This window comes from Macrobrachium nipponense, chromosome 2, assembly GCF_015104395.2.
Source record: "Macrobrachium nipponense isolate FS-2020 chromosome 2, ASM1510439v2, whole genome shotgun sequence".
Classification (NCBI taxonomy): domain Eukaryota; kingdom Metazoa; phylum Arthropoda; class Malacostraca; order Decapoda; family Palaemonidae; genus Macrobrachium; species Macrobrachium nipponense.
The window spans coordinates 95,715,202-95,732,466 of record NC_087201.1 but is presented as its reverse complement, the minus strand read 5'-3'; the positions used below and the strand labels follow the sequence as shown (position 1 = coordinate 95,732,466).

The 17,265-nt window shown below is 42.3% G+C and overlaps 1 protein-coding gene and 1 non-coding gene across 3 annotated transcripts in view; one reads left to right on the top strand and one right to left on the bottom strand.

Moving 5' to 3' along the window:
* LOC135220802 (titin-like) overlaps positions 1-17,141 on the top strand; it is a 49,990-nt gene extending 32,849 nt beyond the window's left edge. For both annotated transcript variants that reach the window (XM_064258311.1, XM_064258312.1), the window contains exons 2-3: positions 6,094-6,484; positions 12,529-17,141. In XM_064258311.1, the coding sequence (XP_064114381.1) occupies positions 6,094-6,484; positions 12,529-17,094 (4,957 nt within the window). In that variant the 3' untranslated portion in view covers positions 17,095-17,141. The remainder of the gene's footprint in view (positions 1-6,093; positions 6,485-12,528) is intronic.
* Positions 8,793-8,874, bottom strand: Trnas-uga (transfer RNA serine (anticodon UGA)). The gene has a single exon. It is a non-coding gene; the product is annotated as a tRNA-Ser (tRNA).
* Positions 17,142-17,265: the final 124 nt, after the last annotated feature.

Below are 17,265 nucleotides of genomic sequence, written 5' to 3'. Positions count from 1 at the left end.
ATCAAATCAAAACCAGATAAGTATATCATTGTATTAGCCACGAACCCCTCTTAACTTGTAACAAGCGTATACAATAAATGCGAAGAATTCTAAATGTTAAGAGGCACTGTGGTTATTATAATTAAATGTGTGTCTATAACGCACTCATATATATATAATATATATATATACACTAGTTGTGTTAGGCTTCAATAAGACGGGTGGTTTAGATTTAAGATTCATTCCCTTGATGAAGAAGAATGATCGTCTTCGAAAGATTGTACCATAGAAAGTAGTGAATCTGGAATCTAAACCAATATATTATATATATATATATATATATATATATATATATATATATATATATATATATATATAGGTGAACCTCAATACTCAACCATTTTTAAAGTAGAAAATCGAATAAACCGTTTTCTTAAAAGCCTAAAAGACCGTAAATATTATCAGTACCGACACTTACGAATTGTTATACAGTACAGGTGCTTCTTCGGAGTAATTATGGGTTTACCTAAGATTTCACAAGGAAGGTATCCAATGAGACCCATACTCACCTCATATGATACCCCTAATTATAAATTGGCCAAATTTCTTGTCCCAATTTTAGCTCCTTTAACTACTAATGAGTATAGCATTAAAAATTCAGAAAACTTTTAAAGAAAGGATTTTACCACAAGACTTGGAACCGCCTTTTTATGACTAGTCTGGATGTTGAGTCACTTTTTACTAAATATCCCAGTGGAAGAAACAATTGAAATTATTTTAAATCGAATTTTTCCAAACCCAGATGTTTCTTTTTAAATAATTTTAATATCACGGATTTTAAAAAGTTACTTTCAGTTGGCGGTGCTGGACACTGCCTTCATTTTTAATGGAAAAGCATACGTACAAGTCGATGGTATGGCCATGGGATCACCTTAGGCCCCACTTTTGCTAATATATATATATATATATTTATCTATATATATATAGATAATTATTAAGTATCTAATAATAATATTATATATATATATATATATATATATATATTATATATATATATATATATATATAGTCCAAAAATACAGCGTAAAGAAAATGGAGGAAAAGATTCTGCTACCGTCTTCGTGCGCCAAATCACTAGAGCGAATTTTATGCGGCCTACTTAAGCGTGCCAGAAGTTTTCTTTGTATTTATTTCTGAGAGGACTACTTTTTTCATGTCTAGTAAATAAAGGCTATCATTAGACTTTTTGCTAAAGCATTCCATATTCAAGTCTGTTCATACGTTTTAACATACGAAGGGCAAGAGCACGTGCATTACACACATTTATATATATATATATATATATATATATATATATAGTATATATATATATATATATATATATATATATATATATATATATATATGTGTGTGTGTGTGTGTGTGTGTGTGTGTGTGTGTTTATGCTACTCTTCAGATTTCATTGTTCAATGTAAAATTTTCTTATTTTCTGAGCAGAAACCCGCTCGGAAACTCATCTGATGTAGTAAAGGATTAACACGAAGATCATATATTAACAAAAATTGGCTTAATCGGATCAATAACGATTTATATGGAGTATTCTGAACTTCTTAAACTGTGCATTAGATGAAAATGTAAAAATATCATATTCCATGTTTCAAATTTCCCTCTTGTATACGAAACTGGAGTAATGGTGAGTGGGAAAGAAGTGTAGTTGCATCTTCGGCAGAGTCATTCCCACCGTTCTCTTAGTAACTGCCAACCTGACACTTGACAGACAATGTGCAGTAGTGTTTCTTCTTTCAAACTGATCACTGGATTTCTCCCGCGCTTTAACCCCGAGTCTCTGATAGACGACGTTCGGTGATTCACCGAGTCAGTTAATCATACTTAGTGAGCTGTTCAGTTGCCTTAGGTCTTGCCAACGGTCGTCACAGTACTTTTTTAGTGTGCCACATCCTCCTTCACGAGTGAGTCACAGGCAAGGACGAAGACATCGCGCCAATGCGATCTGAGCTTGGTATTTGTCACCATGTGCCTTCATTCATATTTATTGGCCTAATTTGATGAGAGATTTCTAGACCGTATTTTCGTGAAACATTTGGCAAATGGATAACTTCCTGCCTTCAACTTTTTTCAACTTTACACAGGAATTTCCTTGTACTATAGTAGATTCACATTAACCGTGCATTTGATGTCTAGGCCAGTTCCTTACGACGCTCCTAATTGACTATTGATAAGCCAATCACAGGGCTGGAAACTCAGTCTCTCGAGAGAGTTCACGTAGGCAGGATGTATGTTCCACCTCTTCTGAAAGAGGCCGTGCATTTGATGTCTAGGCCAGTTCCTTATGACGCTCCTGATTGGCTACAGGGCAGGAAACTCTCAGTCTCTCTCGAGAGTTCACATAGGCAAGATGTGTGTTCCACCTCTCCTGAAAGACGTATCCCTCGGGAGAGGGGGAACATAGATCCTGCCTATGTGAACTCTCGAGAGAGAGACTGAGAGTTTCCAGCCCCGTGATTGGCTTATCAACAGCCAATCAGGAGCGTCGTAAGTGACTGGCCTAGACATCAAATGCACGGTTGAAGTGAATCTACTATAGAAGGCCATTGAAGTGAAGAAGAGTTGGAAACAAATCCCAAAAATTGTGCCTGCAATTCCATTAGTAACTGAATCGTCTGTTTAGCGCCGCAACCAAACGCTGAGGAAACTCGTGTGAAGTCTTTTTGAGAAACGGAGACGTAACGGAGTGAGACGCGCACAGCCCCAGAGAAAGAACTGGGATTCCCGTAAAAAAAAAAAAAAGTTCTTCAGTAATGCAGCTTGATGCAAAACAGAGAGGAATGAAAGCTGTATACTATTGTATCCAAGGTTATAAACCCTATGCCAAGGAACCTGACTGAAATAGCAATACAACAGGTATGCAAGGAATCCTCGTGCCAAATGACTTACTTGATTCTCTCTACATTTACTTCCTTTCAATAAAAGAAAAGGAGAGAAAAACCCACACACACATTGAATGAAATTCGTAGAATGCAATAAAGAAATCATCTCCCCGTAGAGGCAGTGCACCTGATGCGGTGCCCTGTAGGCGTTACTTAAGGTTTTTTGCAGCTTGCCCTCAGCCCGTAGCTGCAGCCCCCTTTTGTTCCTTTTACTGTACTTCCTTTCATATTCCCTTTCTTCCATCTTGCTTTCCACCTTCTCCTAACAATTGATTCATAGTGTAACTGCCAGGTTCTCTTCCTGTTACAGTTTCAAACCTATTATTGTCAATTTCCGTTTCAGCGCTGAATGACCTCATAGGTCCCAGTGGTTGGGCTTTGGTCTAAATTCTATATTCAATTCAATTCAGTAACTAAATCAGTGTGGAAGACAGTGAGCGAAGAGAAACATGTGACCTTTGCTTCGTAGGCTTCGCGGTTATCAGCGCCCCCAGTAAGCGCGGATAACATTAATGTCATGGCGACTCTTGTGAGTCAAGACCAGAGATGACGATGTGTCTGAGTGACAAACACGGTCAGGTTGATAAGGCACCGCAGAACCGCTTGCGGTTGATTAGTCGCCGAATTAGAGCGAAGGAAGAGCTACAGAAAGAGTGTTCTCTCTCTCCTCTCTCTCCTCTTCTCCTCTCGTCTCTCTCTCTCTCTCTCTCTCGATTTAAATATCTAATAACCCATGTTGTTGCTATAGTTTGAAGTGGCCTTGCGCCAGTACGAGATCTTGCTTTATGGCAGCCTGCACAGCACGACCTCTTGAAGTATTCTAATCACAGAGTGATAGATAGATATCCTCTTTCTCTCTCATTGTTGAAAGAAGAGGCAGTCTGCAACACTGGAAATAATTGTTCAAAATTGCACACTTAAAATAGTAGAGACATTTCACAATTAATTATAAGCGCTTTCATGCATTGTTTTTCAACACTAAATCTACCCCGTGACGGACGAGTGTTGACTACAGAGAAAAGCAAAACAAGTAAGAAATGCGCCGAAGTTCCTTCGACGCAATCGAGTTTTCTGTTTATTGTATAATGCTGTATGAAACTCTCAGCCACGGCCCGGTGGTGGCCTGTATTGGTGGCACCTATAGCGGTGCCAGACGACCGATCATGGTCAACTTTAACCTTATAAATAGAATAACAACTACTGAGGCTAGATGGCTGCAATTTGATATATTTGATGATTGGATGGTGAATGATCAACTTACCAATTTGTGGCTCTCGAGCCTTAGTAGCTTTTCAGATGCGAGGGCGGAAGGACAGACAAATAGGCATCTCAATGGTTTTCTCTTACAGAAAACTAAAAAGAGGTCACTATCACAGTCAACTGTAACCATTGAAAAGCTGGTGAACCTCCTTGGCACAAAGCTTCCACAACATCAGCATCTTCACACACAGTCACAGAAGGCTCATCATTAGCCCGTCGAAGGTGGCACACACATCCAGAAAATACACTTTCCATAAACCTATTGTTCTTCGGTCTTCCCACGTAACCAAACCATCGCAACTCACCGACCCATTATTCTACGCAAAGGGGACTTTTTTACCACTTTTCAGATCTCCACAGCTCTCACTTTTTCAAATCTTCTCATACCTTACATATCATACCATATACACCACTTCATCTTTAATAGCTTTAACCTCCTTTTATACGCAGTCAATATCCTCACTTTCCTTCCATAAAGGAAATTTGACCCCACAGCTCCTCCACTTAGATTCTTAAAGTCTCTTCACAATCTTCTACTCACAGTTTGCTATTATTCGTTCTTCGCGCATTTTGTCGTACTTCTGTCATCCTGCCATGTTCGGGTAAGTTAACCCCAAAACCAAATCTACCGTTTTCATTCTCGTGCTACCCATGTTAACATTCAGTGATCCATATTCCTTGTTTCAATGTACCTTTCTGACCTTACTCTTTCACACCTTTTTCACCTCGCAAATAATTCCATACTCTTCCGCTAGTCTCTACAGTTTCATTTCGCTGCACCCACTCAGTGCCACCTGTATCACTCCTTCAGCATTCCAGTCATGATGCATCTTATCACACAAGATTGCACCTACATATACAGTGCTTTTATAGCCGCCTTGCATCACACTCTAACATAGAGATAGTAAGCAGTCGTGGAAACATAAGGCACTCTTGTCTCATGTCGATCTACCACCTACAAATTGTAAGAAGTGCTTTGCCTCCATCACCGACATTTGGTATCACTCTAAATAACTTATCATTATCAACACCCTTTACATTGCTTATTTATCAGTTCTCTCATGGGCTTTCTCCAAGTCCTGGGTTTCTCTTCACTTTCAAACTTCTCAATAACTGTTAAAAAATAAATAAATAAAGATAACTCTGGATCCATACATCCTTCTTAGAACACCGACACTGTTCTTCCCCATCAATCATCTTGTCATATGTGTTACTTTCTCACTCAGAATCTCAACATATAATCTTCATAGAATACTAAGTAACGTTATGCCCCTTGAAATTCTTTATTACCTTTACCCTGATACGAATGAACAGTTATTCTGCTTGCCCATTCCTTGGTCATTTTCCCCTCATCCAGACATACCTTACACACCCTGGCAATCCCTCGAGACTTTCACTGCTGTCCTGCAGTATATCATTTGTAATCCCGTTCTCTCGCGATGTACACATCCATCTTCCAGAAGTATTTCCTTTGTTGTGTGTGTCTGTGCATGAATGTATATGCACATGGTCTTGTTTTTTGTTGGAGGAAAGATGTCCTTCATGATTTCTATTGAAATTCTATAGTAATTTTGAAGAAGTGCACGCAGGAGAAAGTCACATATTGTAAATCTAGAAGCAGCTGGCAATATAAATTCATTCTGCCTCTACAACGCGTCATTTTCAATTCTGAATGAGTATCATTCAGTCTCTCTCTCATGATACTCTTATTGTGATAATTCCTTGTGATTTTTTCTTATCCTTTCCTTTGTATTTAGAAAAGAAACAAATCCACTTATTTTACTTCGATCATTTTTCTTTTTCGCATCAGTGTTTTGATAATCAATTGCAGTGAGTAGCCTTCAAAATGATCATTCATTTGCAGCAGATACTTTCACTAATGACCCACCATGCTCTTTCCCGCCAGGTCAAATGTGAGGAGGAAGGGCAGCGAGTCCCAGGAGAAGCCCCCTTCAGGCAGATCCTCCAGGTCTGCCTCGAGGGGCAAAGAAAATGACCCTCCTCGGGGTCGTGGGAAGGGTCGATCGAGAACCTCATCGAGGGACGTCTCGGCCGACGACGAATGCTCCAGCAGAGGCGGCGACGACTGGTCCAACAGGAGCATGGATGGAGGGTCGAGTCGAGGAGACGATTTCTCAAGTCGAGGGAACATCTCCAGGGAAGGGGATGCCGGGTCCCTGCCAGGAGAACCAGCAAGCGCCGAAGGGGCAGTAGCTTTGCAAGCCTCTGCCGCGGCCGCGGAGGAAGTCGAGGACAAGAATGAGGGCTGCTTAAATGTGTCTAAAATCGCTGGCCAGGTTAGTCTTACGTCTAATTTGACTAGACTTGAAAATATGCGCGAATGAGCATTCCAAACCCGTCACCGTCGACGCATCGTCATCCACTGGCGTTCATTTTTTTTTAGCTTAAACAAAGAACAACAATGAACAACAATGAACCATAACACTTCTTGACGATAAGTAACAAGGCTAATTAGCGACTTCGGCCATAAAATGGTGCTACTATTTGATACCCATCTCTTCTACAACTGGTCCTGAGTATTCATCCATCGACCTGATACGGGGATAAGACTTACTGGTTTAGAAACAGTAGGGTTGACGTTTATTTTTTACGTAAATATGTTTTCGGGAGAGGATGTAGTTTGATACTTAAATTAATGGTAGCATTTGAGGATAATTGGTGGAGTTTAAGCGCCCTTACTAGAGCAATGAATGAGGCGAACAATTTTTATAGTGTATCTCAAAAATCCCATCATGGACGCCAAAATTTTCAAGACCGTCATTATCACCATCATTATCATTTGCATCACCGTTATTTTTATTACCTAAAACTGGTACTTCATACTACAGTTTTAATCATAATAGTGTTGCGTCCGTGACCTCAGAGGTGAGTGACCTGTAACGGCGAATACAAAATAAAAAGTAATAATACAAAGAAAGGTGACCAGGCCTTTAGTTGAGGGATTAAGACTGAACAAAAACAAACTGCAAACAAAATTTCCTTCGCCTGAAATCGTGTATTAGTGTGAACTTCATTCTTTTCATCCGGGAATCCTTCAAGTATAATTATTGTCATTCCTCTCGGCTTGTAGTACCATAAAGAACTCTGACCCGAGGCAGAGTACAAAAACCAACACAGAAGTAGGAGAGAGGCACAACAAGAGCAGCACAAATAGACTACGTAGAGCAACAAACCCGCATCAGTTTGAAGCACAACAAAACGCACTAGAGGATTTCATTAATCCTCAATTGAATTAGTCAGAGGTGTGCGTAATACGTATGTATGGATGTGTATATATATGTGTGCATGTGTGTCTTTTACTGTAATACAACAGAATAATATGAAGATAAAAGGCCCATAAAGCACTGCTTTAACCATATATTTCAAGCACTTCCTTCTGTGCCCCTGATCACTGGTGAAGTATGGACATAGGATGTCTTACAAGAGCATATATACAAAACATATATAGGTGTGGCAGTAAGTACCTGTTGGTGACCCAGGAAGGGTGGATATTACATTATTCCATGATGAATATATATATATATATATATATATATATATATATATATATATATATATATATATATATATATATAGTGTGTGTGTGTGTGTGTGTGGCGGAGCAAAGCCAACGCTTTTCAAATTTCCTTCCCGTCTTCAAGACTGAAGGAAAGACGCAAATCGCTTCTGTGTTGCTCCATGTGTCTAATGCGGACAGCTGTTTAAGACATGAACTTAGGGCTTTCTTCAGGGCTGTAATGGTTTTTCAATTGAACTACACTTCAATATGTAAATGAGTCCAATCAAAAAATTAAAAAGCAAAAAAAGGCCCTTAAAAATGGAAATTTAAAAAAATCATATCACGATGGTTTTCCGTGGAGTTTCACAAGACTATCCTCAGGCACTGTATAGAGCACAATTAGCCAGAAATGCCTACGTCGTCTTTAAGACGGGAGAACACAGTCCGGAGAAACTACCTCTTAAGTCTAAAGGTCTGTCAGAGACACTGATGCAGTCCACTACGAGGGCTGCTATGAGAAGATTGTGGTTACTGAAGCAGTGAACTTCTCATTTCTGTTATCTACTCTGAATGTCCAGGTTCCTTCGAACTGTGCTCTTCCATTCTGCAATAAGAACTGTATACCATACAGACGTCAATCGTTGTATTATGACGAAACTGTAACTAAAAGATCTGGTCGATTAAAAAATGGATTAATATCAATGGTCAAAATGGTAGTACAGAGTTAGCAATGGGACCATAAGGGAAATCACAGAACTCTCAGATATAAATGAGATAATGATGAAAGGGAGATGGAGGTCACCTGGACATTTTCTTCACACTGTTGGCATTAGAAAAGTTAGAAGACTCAGACCTCCGTTAATAATAACTGTAAGAAAGGCGGCTGGGCTGCAGAACGTCATTGAAGACCCTTTATACCATATTACTTTAGTCAATATACTTCAGTCAATGTAACGTTCAACCACTTTTATTACTTTTCAACGTTGAATAACCTTATTCGTATCAGCTCTCGACCTTTAATCTAAATTTCATATTCCAATTACTGTATTGTATATTCATCTGTACGCTGTAAACAAAACAGACCACGCTGCGGACAGGATTCGAACTTGTGCGGGCAGAGCCCAATGGATTTCAAGTCCATCTCCTTAACCACTCGGACACCGCAGCACCATAAAAAAGGTGTCAGTATTATTATCTAAACTTTTAATACGCAAAAAACGTGAAGTATGACGAATTAAATAATTATTATATTATTGACTGCCACCAACCATGCCGACCCTCCCCCTCTCCCTAATTTCAAAACAAAAGCTGCAATAAAGTGGTGAACTGTGCTGCTTACACCTGAGCCCGCTCCCAAGTTCTACTTTGATGCACGACCCAGAAATCGTACTGAAGTTTATTGTAGTGCTATTTGTTGCGCCTCTCTCTCTCTTCTCTCTCTCTCTCTCTCAGGATGTGACCACCGAACGGGTTTATTTAGCCGCTTCGAGCTGGTGTCACATAAATGTAAGTTTTCGTCATCTGTTGATGCACACCAAAATAACTAGTCTGACCATACGCACCAAAGCTTATTCTGCCAGACCGGCTATCTTGTTTCAAAACAAACCTGTTACCGATGCCGTAACATCAGGCTATCACCGCTATCTAACTTTTTCAAGTGGAAAGGCCAGCTTTATGCCATTTTCCAGCCCAGCACTCACACGCCTAAAAGAAAAAGTTCTTAGAATTAAACTGTTCTCGACATTGAAGGAAGTGCCAATGTGAATGTTAAATTCGATGATGGTTAGTTATTTTATTCAAAAATAATCTGTTACGCACAGCAAAACGTCGAGAGTTGACATTAATTTTTCAAAGTCCAACGTTTACATGCATGCATCAAGTTTTAATCACGGCTTCGACTGCATATGCGTTGTTTGAGTACAATTGCCCGGCAATCAACACGACAGAAAAATGAAAGGAATGCGAAGTCTCCAGGCTTGACGGGCGCCATTGATGAATAAATAACTCTTGACCCTTACTCCGCTCGCTGGTGTGATGCTTGCTGAGCAGGTTCTGGGGTAATATAGGATAAAAACAAAATAATTGATGCAAACATTGACAGATGTTTGTTTTTAATAGATATAGCGTAATGGTAGGACTATGCATTCACATTTCACTTCGCATTTGCGTACTTTGTGTTACTGAGATCTACTACGGAAAGTATGTGTGACGTTGTAAAGAACGAGCTTGATTCAAGACAGAGGGACTCTCTCTCTCTTCTCCTTCCTTCTTCTTCCTCTTCTTCTTCGTCTTCTTCTTCTTCTTCAAATAACATGATATTTGCAACAGATTTAATTCATGCAACAACCATATCAGGAAGATGCAACGAAGCTACTAGCTAACATTTTACTGTTCACAGAGGAAACTGAAAATAGGAAAGAATTAATTTTAAAAACTTAAGGTACCACAGAAAAAGATACTTCAACAAGCACACTAAAGAGGTAAAATAGAGCAAGCAAGAGAGCCGTTTCAAAGACAAATCCTACTATTACTACGTATTCGACAGGTGGCTGAATAGAGAATCACCTCGCATGAACTACACATTGTATGGGAAGATAATCGTCTGCCTACAGGCAGGAAAACAATTCCCGCCTCTATAGATGACGGACTTCATCCGCATCAACGCTCAGCTACCCAGCTCTGTTTGTTTGGCTTGCTTGCAACCCTTCTACCACACCGGTGCCCCCGGCCCCCGCAACCCAGCTCCCACCCTGTCCACCACTGCCTCTATCATTGCTCTTGCCCTCACCACCAATCCGCACCTTCCCGTCAGTGCATCCTACGAGGGGAAGGCAACCCCGTGGGAAGAGGAGAAGCAGGAGGAGAGGGAGAGGGAGGGACTCTGGATGAGAGTCGTGGAATCATGAATGAACTTTGCAACGTGATGATGTAGGTGGGGCAGCGTCCTGGGGGTCTTTAAAAGCCTTCAGTAGGGGAGAAGAGGGGAGTAGGGAGGGTGCCACGTGCCCATAAATCTGCGCCCTTGATACTGAAGTCTGTCATCCGGCTGGAATTTTCGTACCCAGTGCGCTAGTTTGGGTATTCCGGTCTTTCTTCTTCTTCTTCTCCTTCAATGCTCTGTCCTAACAAGGTAGAGGTGAAATATTACTTCAAATACAAGATGCCCTTTCCGATAGCTCGGGATTAGTTTTAATACCATAGCTATTATTATTCGCTGTTGTTGACATCATTATCATCATAAATGTTATGATTCAGTGTCTTCTTTATTGCTCGTCGTAGGTATAGTTGCAGTCAAGGCCTAGAGAGTATATACTCTCTAGACCTTGGTTGTAGTAGTTGTGGTATTACAGCGAAAGGAGCCATATTTTATATTTCAGCCGATACCATCATTAGGAATGTCTCCATTTACATTATTTACCTTTCAAGTCACGTCTTCATTGTAACATATTTTAGTATTTTCAGATCTCATGTTTTCTATGTAAATCAGTTACAACGTCACCGTGTGATCTTCATCTCACTGACTGTGCTTTTCTTTATGCTTTCGGTAGGTCTATCATCCTAACAGCGTTCTCTGTTCAGATGAATGCTAGAAAAGACGTTTTGGGATTCTGCGAGACCACTAGAGGTCATCAGAGACGAAGAAGAAAAGTGTAAACTTCATTTGTTAGGTAGCAACACCATAAACAATTCTTTACTGAGATCATTGTATTCACCAAAACTTGAGATACGTACACGCACACGTTCACACGTAAAAGACACACTCATACACATACACACACACACACACACACACACACACACATATATATATATATATATATATATATATATATATATATATATATATATATATATATATACTGCAAATTAGGGTGACGTAAGAATTCCCTTTAGCATTTGTATAGAGTAAATACACGAGAGCGCTCGGGAAGCATTCTTACTCCCGTTGGGGATGGCGCTACCAACTTGCACTCAACACAAGTCAAAAGAAATTGTTACCTAAGGACTTAAGTACCTGAGGTTTTACCTGGGCAGGCTGCTGCCTAACATGCCAGCGAATTTTACTCAACTGCCCGACCCACCAGTGAGCCAGTTGGTAACATTTCATTCCAAGTACCCTTTCAGCTTGAATATAGAACGCGTGTGAACGCTCGCGTACGTGGACGTTATACAAAATTACCAGTGTCCAAGAAGAAACTCTGCACAGAGAGAAACCAGTATTTTCTAGCCCAACCGTTACTTTCACTGTCTGTGGCAAAAGAAAAAAGATGATTATTCTCCAAACATAGTTTTTATTTTGTTTACCAATTGTAATTTAGCAGAAGAGACAAATAATGTGGACATTAAGAGCTTTGACAAATCAACAAATTCCTTTCTTATTTGTACCTCTCTTCCGACCTCCGAGAGTCAGGTTGAGCGAACATCTGATTCCATTCACCAGGCATCTGGGAGGAAGTTATCAATCACAATTGATTCACAAGTAGAAAAGAACGTAGTCTTGTTCCCCAGACGTTGTTCGAAACATAGTTTTCTTAGTAAGACCATTTTAGTTGTCGGATATCCTGCAACGAAAGAAACTTGGTATCTCCTTCAGTGATCAATAAACCACATCCTTGAAATATCTAATAGATGAAAGAGTTTTGTTGATATATCGAAAGTTATGTATCTTGATAGCAGTTTTTCTTTAAATAATTGTTAATGCTGATAAAGAAATAATCTTTACTATCACTGATGATACTCTTCGCATATTTTGCTATTGTTATTGCAGTTGTTATCTTGACCTTTTGCCCTTATTAATGGTTGCAATCGACTCCCTTGCAGGTGCTGGGGCGTGGTGGGGGAGGCGTCATGCGAGTAGGCCTTTTGCCGGCCTTCACCAAGAGCAGCAAGACAGGTTCGCTGCCTCGTCACGCATCCTCCTCCTCCTCCGCCAAGCAATCTAGAGAACCCACTCCTCCCCCGCCCACACCACCTCCGACTCCTGCGGCATCAGAGCGCCCGGCAGTACCAGAGTCCCCGAAACCGAAAATCAAGGGCTTGGGTAAAAAGAGAGCCGCCTCCGCGTCTCCTTCCCGAGATAAGCGACGATCTTTCAGGGGTATTTCCAGGGATCGTTTCCCACAGCTGCCATCTTTGCCTCACATGCCCCAAATGCCCCACTTCAAGAATATGCCTCAAATGCCTCAGTTCAAGAACAGACCGCAATTGCCTTCCATGCCTCAGTTTAAGAATATGCCCCACTTGCCAACTCTTCCGACTCTGCCGCCATTGCCGAAACCAAAATCAATGCCTAAAGTTCCCTCAATGCCGAAGCTTCCCTCGTTTCCACGAGCTCCTTCTTTGCCCAGGGCGCCTACCTTACCCCGGGCGCCATCGCTACCGCCACAACTGAGAAATTTTCTGCACAGGGGAGGTGCCAGTTCCAGCGACAAAGAGGCTGAACAGCCAAATAAACCTTCTCGACGACCAGGCCCAGTGGGTCGCACTTGGGTCAAGGTATATGACGATATCACTTTCATGGATTCTGAGACGGAAAAGGATGACATTTACCCGGTGTTAGCATACACAGGTCGTCCTCACTCTGTGCCTGATGCAGAGCCCCTCCCCGTGCCCCCGACCCCTCCGCCACCAAAGGCGCACAGGCAACCGTCTGTCGAGAGCGAATATGACAACGTCCCGTCGCGTAGCAAAGAAGGAGTCGGCGAAGGATCGTCCCAGGATGCCACTCCAACTCAGGGTCGAGGAAGAGGGAGGTTTAAGCAAAGGAAGCAGAAGCGCACAGGGACGCCCGTCGCCGCAGAATTAGACGGCGTGGATGCGGCTATGCTTGCGGACCTGGAGGCCCAGATTATTCCTGCTCCTGAAGAAGAGGACGATTACATCATCCCTCAGTCACTGTCTCCTCCTCGACCACCAAGAGGATATAAGATTTATGATAAGATCGAGCAGCCTCAGCAAGCAGCCACACAGGAGACCGAAGTGACCGAGGAAGAACCTGCTAAACCACCACGAGGGATCAAAGTGTACGAGGACATCATCGTCCGTCGGCATATCACGAAATTGGAAGAAGAGGACACGATGACGCAAGAGGAAGAAAAACAAGAGCAAAAAGAAGAAATTTCGACAGAGGTAAAAGAAGATGAGCAGAAAGAAGTAGAAGTAGCACAGAAGGAAGAAGAAAAAATGGAAATAGAGGAACAGAGGGAGTCCCTTTCTGTTGAAACAAAAATCGAAAAGGTGGAGGAGGAGGCGTCTGCAGACGTACCCCAACCTCCTCGTCCTAAACGAGGCGTCAAATTATATGACACTGTCGAGTTCCAGCAAAAGAAGGAGGAAGCGGAAGCTCTTCCATCCCAAGAAGAACAAGAGGGCCGTGCAACCGAAACTGGCGATACTCAAGAGGGAGTAGAACTTCCTGAAAGGCCTACTCGAGGTAACAAGGTCTACGCATCAATCCTCATTGAGAGAAAAAGTATCCAAGAAATGGAAACCTCAGAGGTCAATGAAGGCTCGGAAGAAATGAAGACTGAATCCACTGAGAAAGAAACGAAGATCGAATCAATGGAAACAGAAACGAAGATCGAAACTGAACAAACAGAAATAAAGATCGAACCAGCTGAAAAGGAGACACAATCAGTAACGGTAGAGGAAGAGGTAAAAATTGAAGAGTCTGCTAATGAAACCGAAAATAATATCGAGGCAAAGGTTGTGACTATGGGAGAGGAATCAACCGTGAAACAAGAGGAAAAGGTGGAAATATCAACCTCACCTGGAGCGAATAATGAAACAAAGTGTGAAATCCAGGGAACTGCACCAGTCGAGGATGTTAAAGTTGAAATGAATGAAGTAAAGACGGAGACAGATGATTCGCAAAAGAAGCAAGAAGAGGAGCCGACAACAGGACCCTCTGAAATAAAGGAGACCGTCCCCCCTTATGCCCGTGTCCATAAGGGGGCGGGGGTCAAGGAATTAAGACCCGTTAACTTGGATGACGAGGACGAAACGCCTCCTCCCATACCTCCGAAAAAGAAGGGAATCAGAACCATTTCCCCTCAGACCCTGGAGATGGAACCACCACGCCCTCCGCGGCACCTCAAGCCCCGAACGAGGAAGTCCCTCATCATGGTCAATGGGGAACTGCCGGCTAGGCCACCGAGGGGCAACAAGATCTATGCAGATGTGGAAGTCGTGACCCCTTCCCCGCCCAAACGCCATTCCAAAGTGGTGCGCATCGAAGAGGTGGTCACTCACATTAAAGACGAAATAGAGGCATCCACTTCTCTGACAACTCTCAAGCACGGAGCACCCCCGAGGAGGAGGCGAGGCAAAGACGCCTTGGGTCAACAAGTCACGGGCATACTTATGGTTGACCCCACACGCCCTGCGAGGGTCAGCATGACGACCGAGTGCGACGAGAATTACGAAAACGTGACTTTGTCACAGGAACCTCCTAAACGTTCTCGAGGGCGACCTCTGCCCCCTCCTCCCCCACCCCCCAAGAAGGGCAGATTACGCCAACAACAACAACAACAACACTCTGAGTCACCACGTGAATCAGACAGACAGGTTGGCCAACCTATATCGACTGATACTGGTTCCCCAACCATCGTGACCCTGAGAGGCGGCAGCGTTGGTAAAACTGCGAGGGAGGCGGTACCCACTACCGCCTCCGAGTCTGACCGTATCGCTAGTATCCATTCAACCACGGAACGAGTAACGCACGGTCGCGAGCCCAGGAGCCGACTTGAAAGTGATATCGATAGTAATCTGAAGACGATCGAGACCTCGTTTGCAGCTCTCGACAATGTTCTAAAATCCCTCCAGGCGTATTCTGGAAGTTCAGGTGAACGCTCATCATTAGGGGAGGAGCTACAGAAACCTTCGGACTCCTCCTCCTCCTCCTCAGCCACTACCACCACCAGTCTTGCATCGCAAGGTGACGTAAATAGTGTCGTTGCAGGTAAGATCAAAGACACGGACGTTACGTCGACGTCAGCGTCGGAAACGAGTGTCACTTCCCAAATTTTTGTGACGGAAAAAGACGTTTCTTGGACGCCCCTGAGACACGGGGCACCGAAACCCTCGGGATCAGTGCTAAGTAGTGAACCTCCTCGGTCGCAGACAACGCAGAAATCAGACGAAACTCAATTCCAAAGTGCGTCATTACAAGACGTCACCAAAGGAACAGCATCCAAAACAGATGAATCTAAAGGGAAGACCGTTTATGAAACTCTGTATAGAGTTGAAAGTGTGAAAAAGGAAAGAAGACCAACGAGAGACCAATCGAATACGAGTGAAAACCAAACGAGCCAAACTGCAGAAAAAGACAAACAAGCTGAAGGAAATATATCAAAAGAACAGAAGATCATTTTCCCAGAGTCATCTATTATTAAATCGATCGCCGGGACAAGCGAGAGTAGGAAAGACGTTTTGATTAAGCCTTTTAGAGTAGAAGAGGAGCTCTTGAAAGTCGAAGAGCAACTCCTGAGAGTTGAGGAGCAATTGGGTAAGGTAGAGCAACCAGTAGTAAGAGAAAAACTTTTTGGTGATGATGAAAAATCGACCACGGCAAAAGAACCGCAGGTAGCAGTTGCAAATCAGTCGGCTAAGACTGAAGAACAGAAAAGTAAACCCGAAGAACCAGTCAGGACTGAAGAACACTCGGTAAAGACTCGAGAAAAGTCGACAGCTGAAGAACAAATCATTAAGACCGAAGAACTGCCAGGCAAGGCAGAAGAAAAACCTGTTAAGAAAGAAGAACAGACTGTAAAAGTTGAAAATGCTGCTGTCAGTGAAGAAAATACAGTAAAGACTGAAGAACAGTCTGTCAAGACAGAAGAAGAGACAGCAAAGGCCGAAGAGCAGCCAGTGAAACTTGAAGAAGAGATCGTGAAAGTTGAAGAACAGACGGTGAACGTTGAAGAACAGCCAGCAATAATTGAAGAACAGACAGTGAAAGTTGAAGAACAGCCAATAAACATTGAAGAACAGGCAGTGAAAGTTGAAGAACAGCCAATAAATATTGAAGAACAGGCAGTGAAAGTTGAAGAACAGCCAATAAATATTGAAGAACAGGCAGTGAAAGTTGAAGAACAGTCAATAAATATTGAAGAACAGGCAGTGAAAGTTGAAGAACAGCCAATAAACATTGAAGAACAGGCAGTGAAAGTTGAAGAACGGCCAACAGTAGAAGTTGAAGAAGAAGCAGTAAAAGACGACAAAAAAGCTGTCCAAATCGACCAACATCCAGCAAAGACTGAAGAACAAGACGCAAAAGATGAAGAAAAAACTGTTGAAATAGAACAGCCGTTAAAACAGAAGAGCAAACTGGCAAGGCTGAAGAACAAGAGACAGCAAAGGCTGATGAACAAATCGAGACAGAAGTAGCTCAGGCAGAAGAACAGGCGGCAAAATCAGAACAGGAATCGACGACAGCCGAAGGACATCCTGAGCAAGAAGCGGAATCCCTGAAACCCGAAGGGGAAACTCAATCCGAAGAACAGTTGAGAAACGTAGCAGCGCCCTTTACGACCGAGACAACTTCTGAAGGGAAAAAGG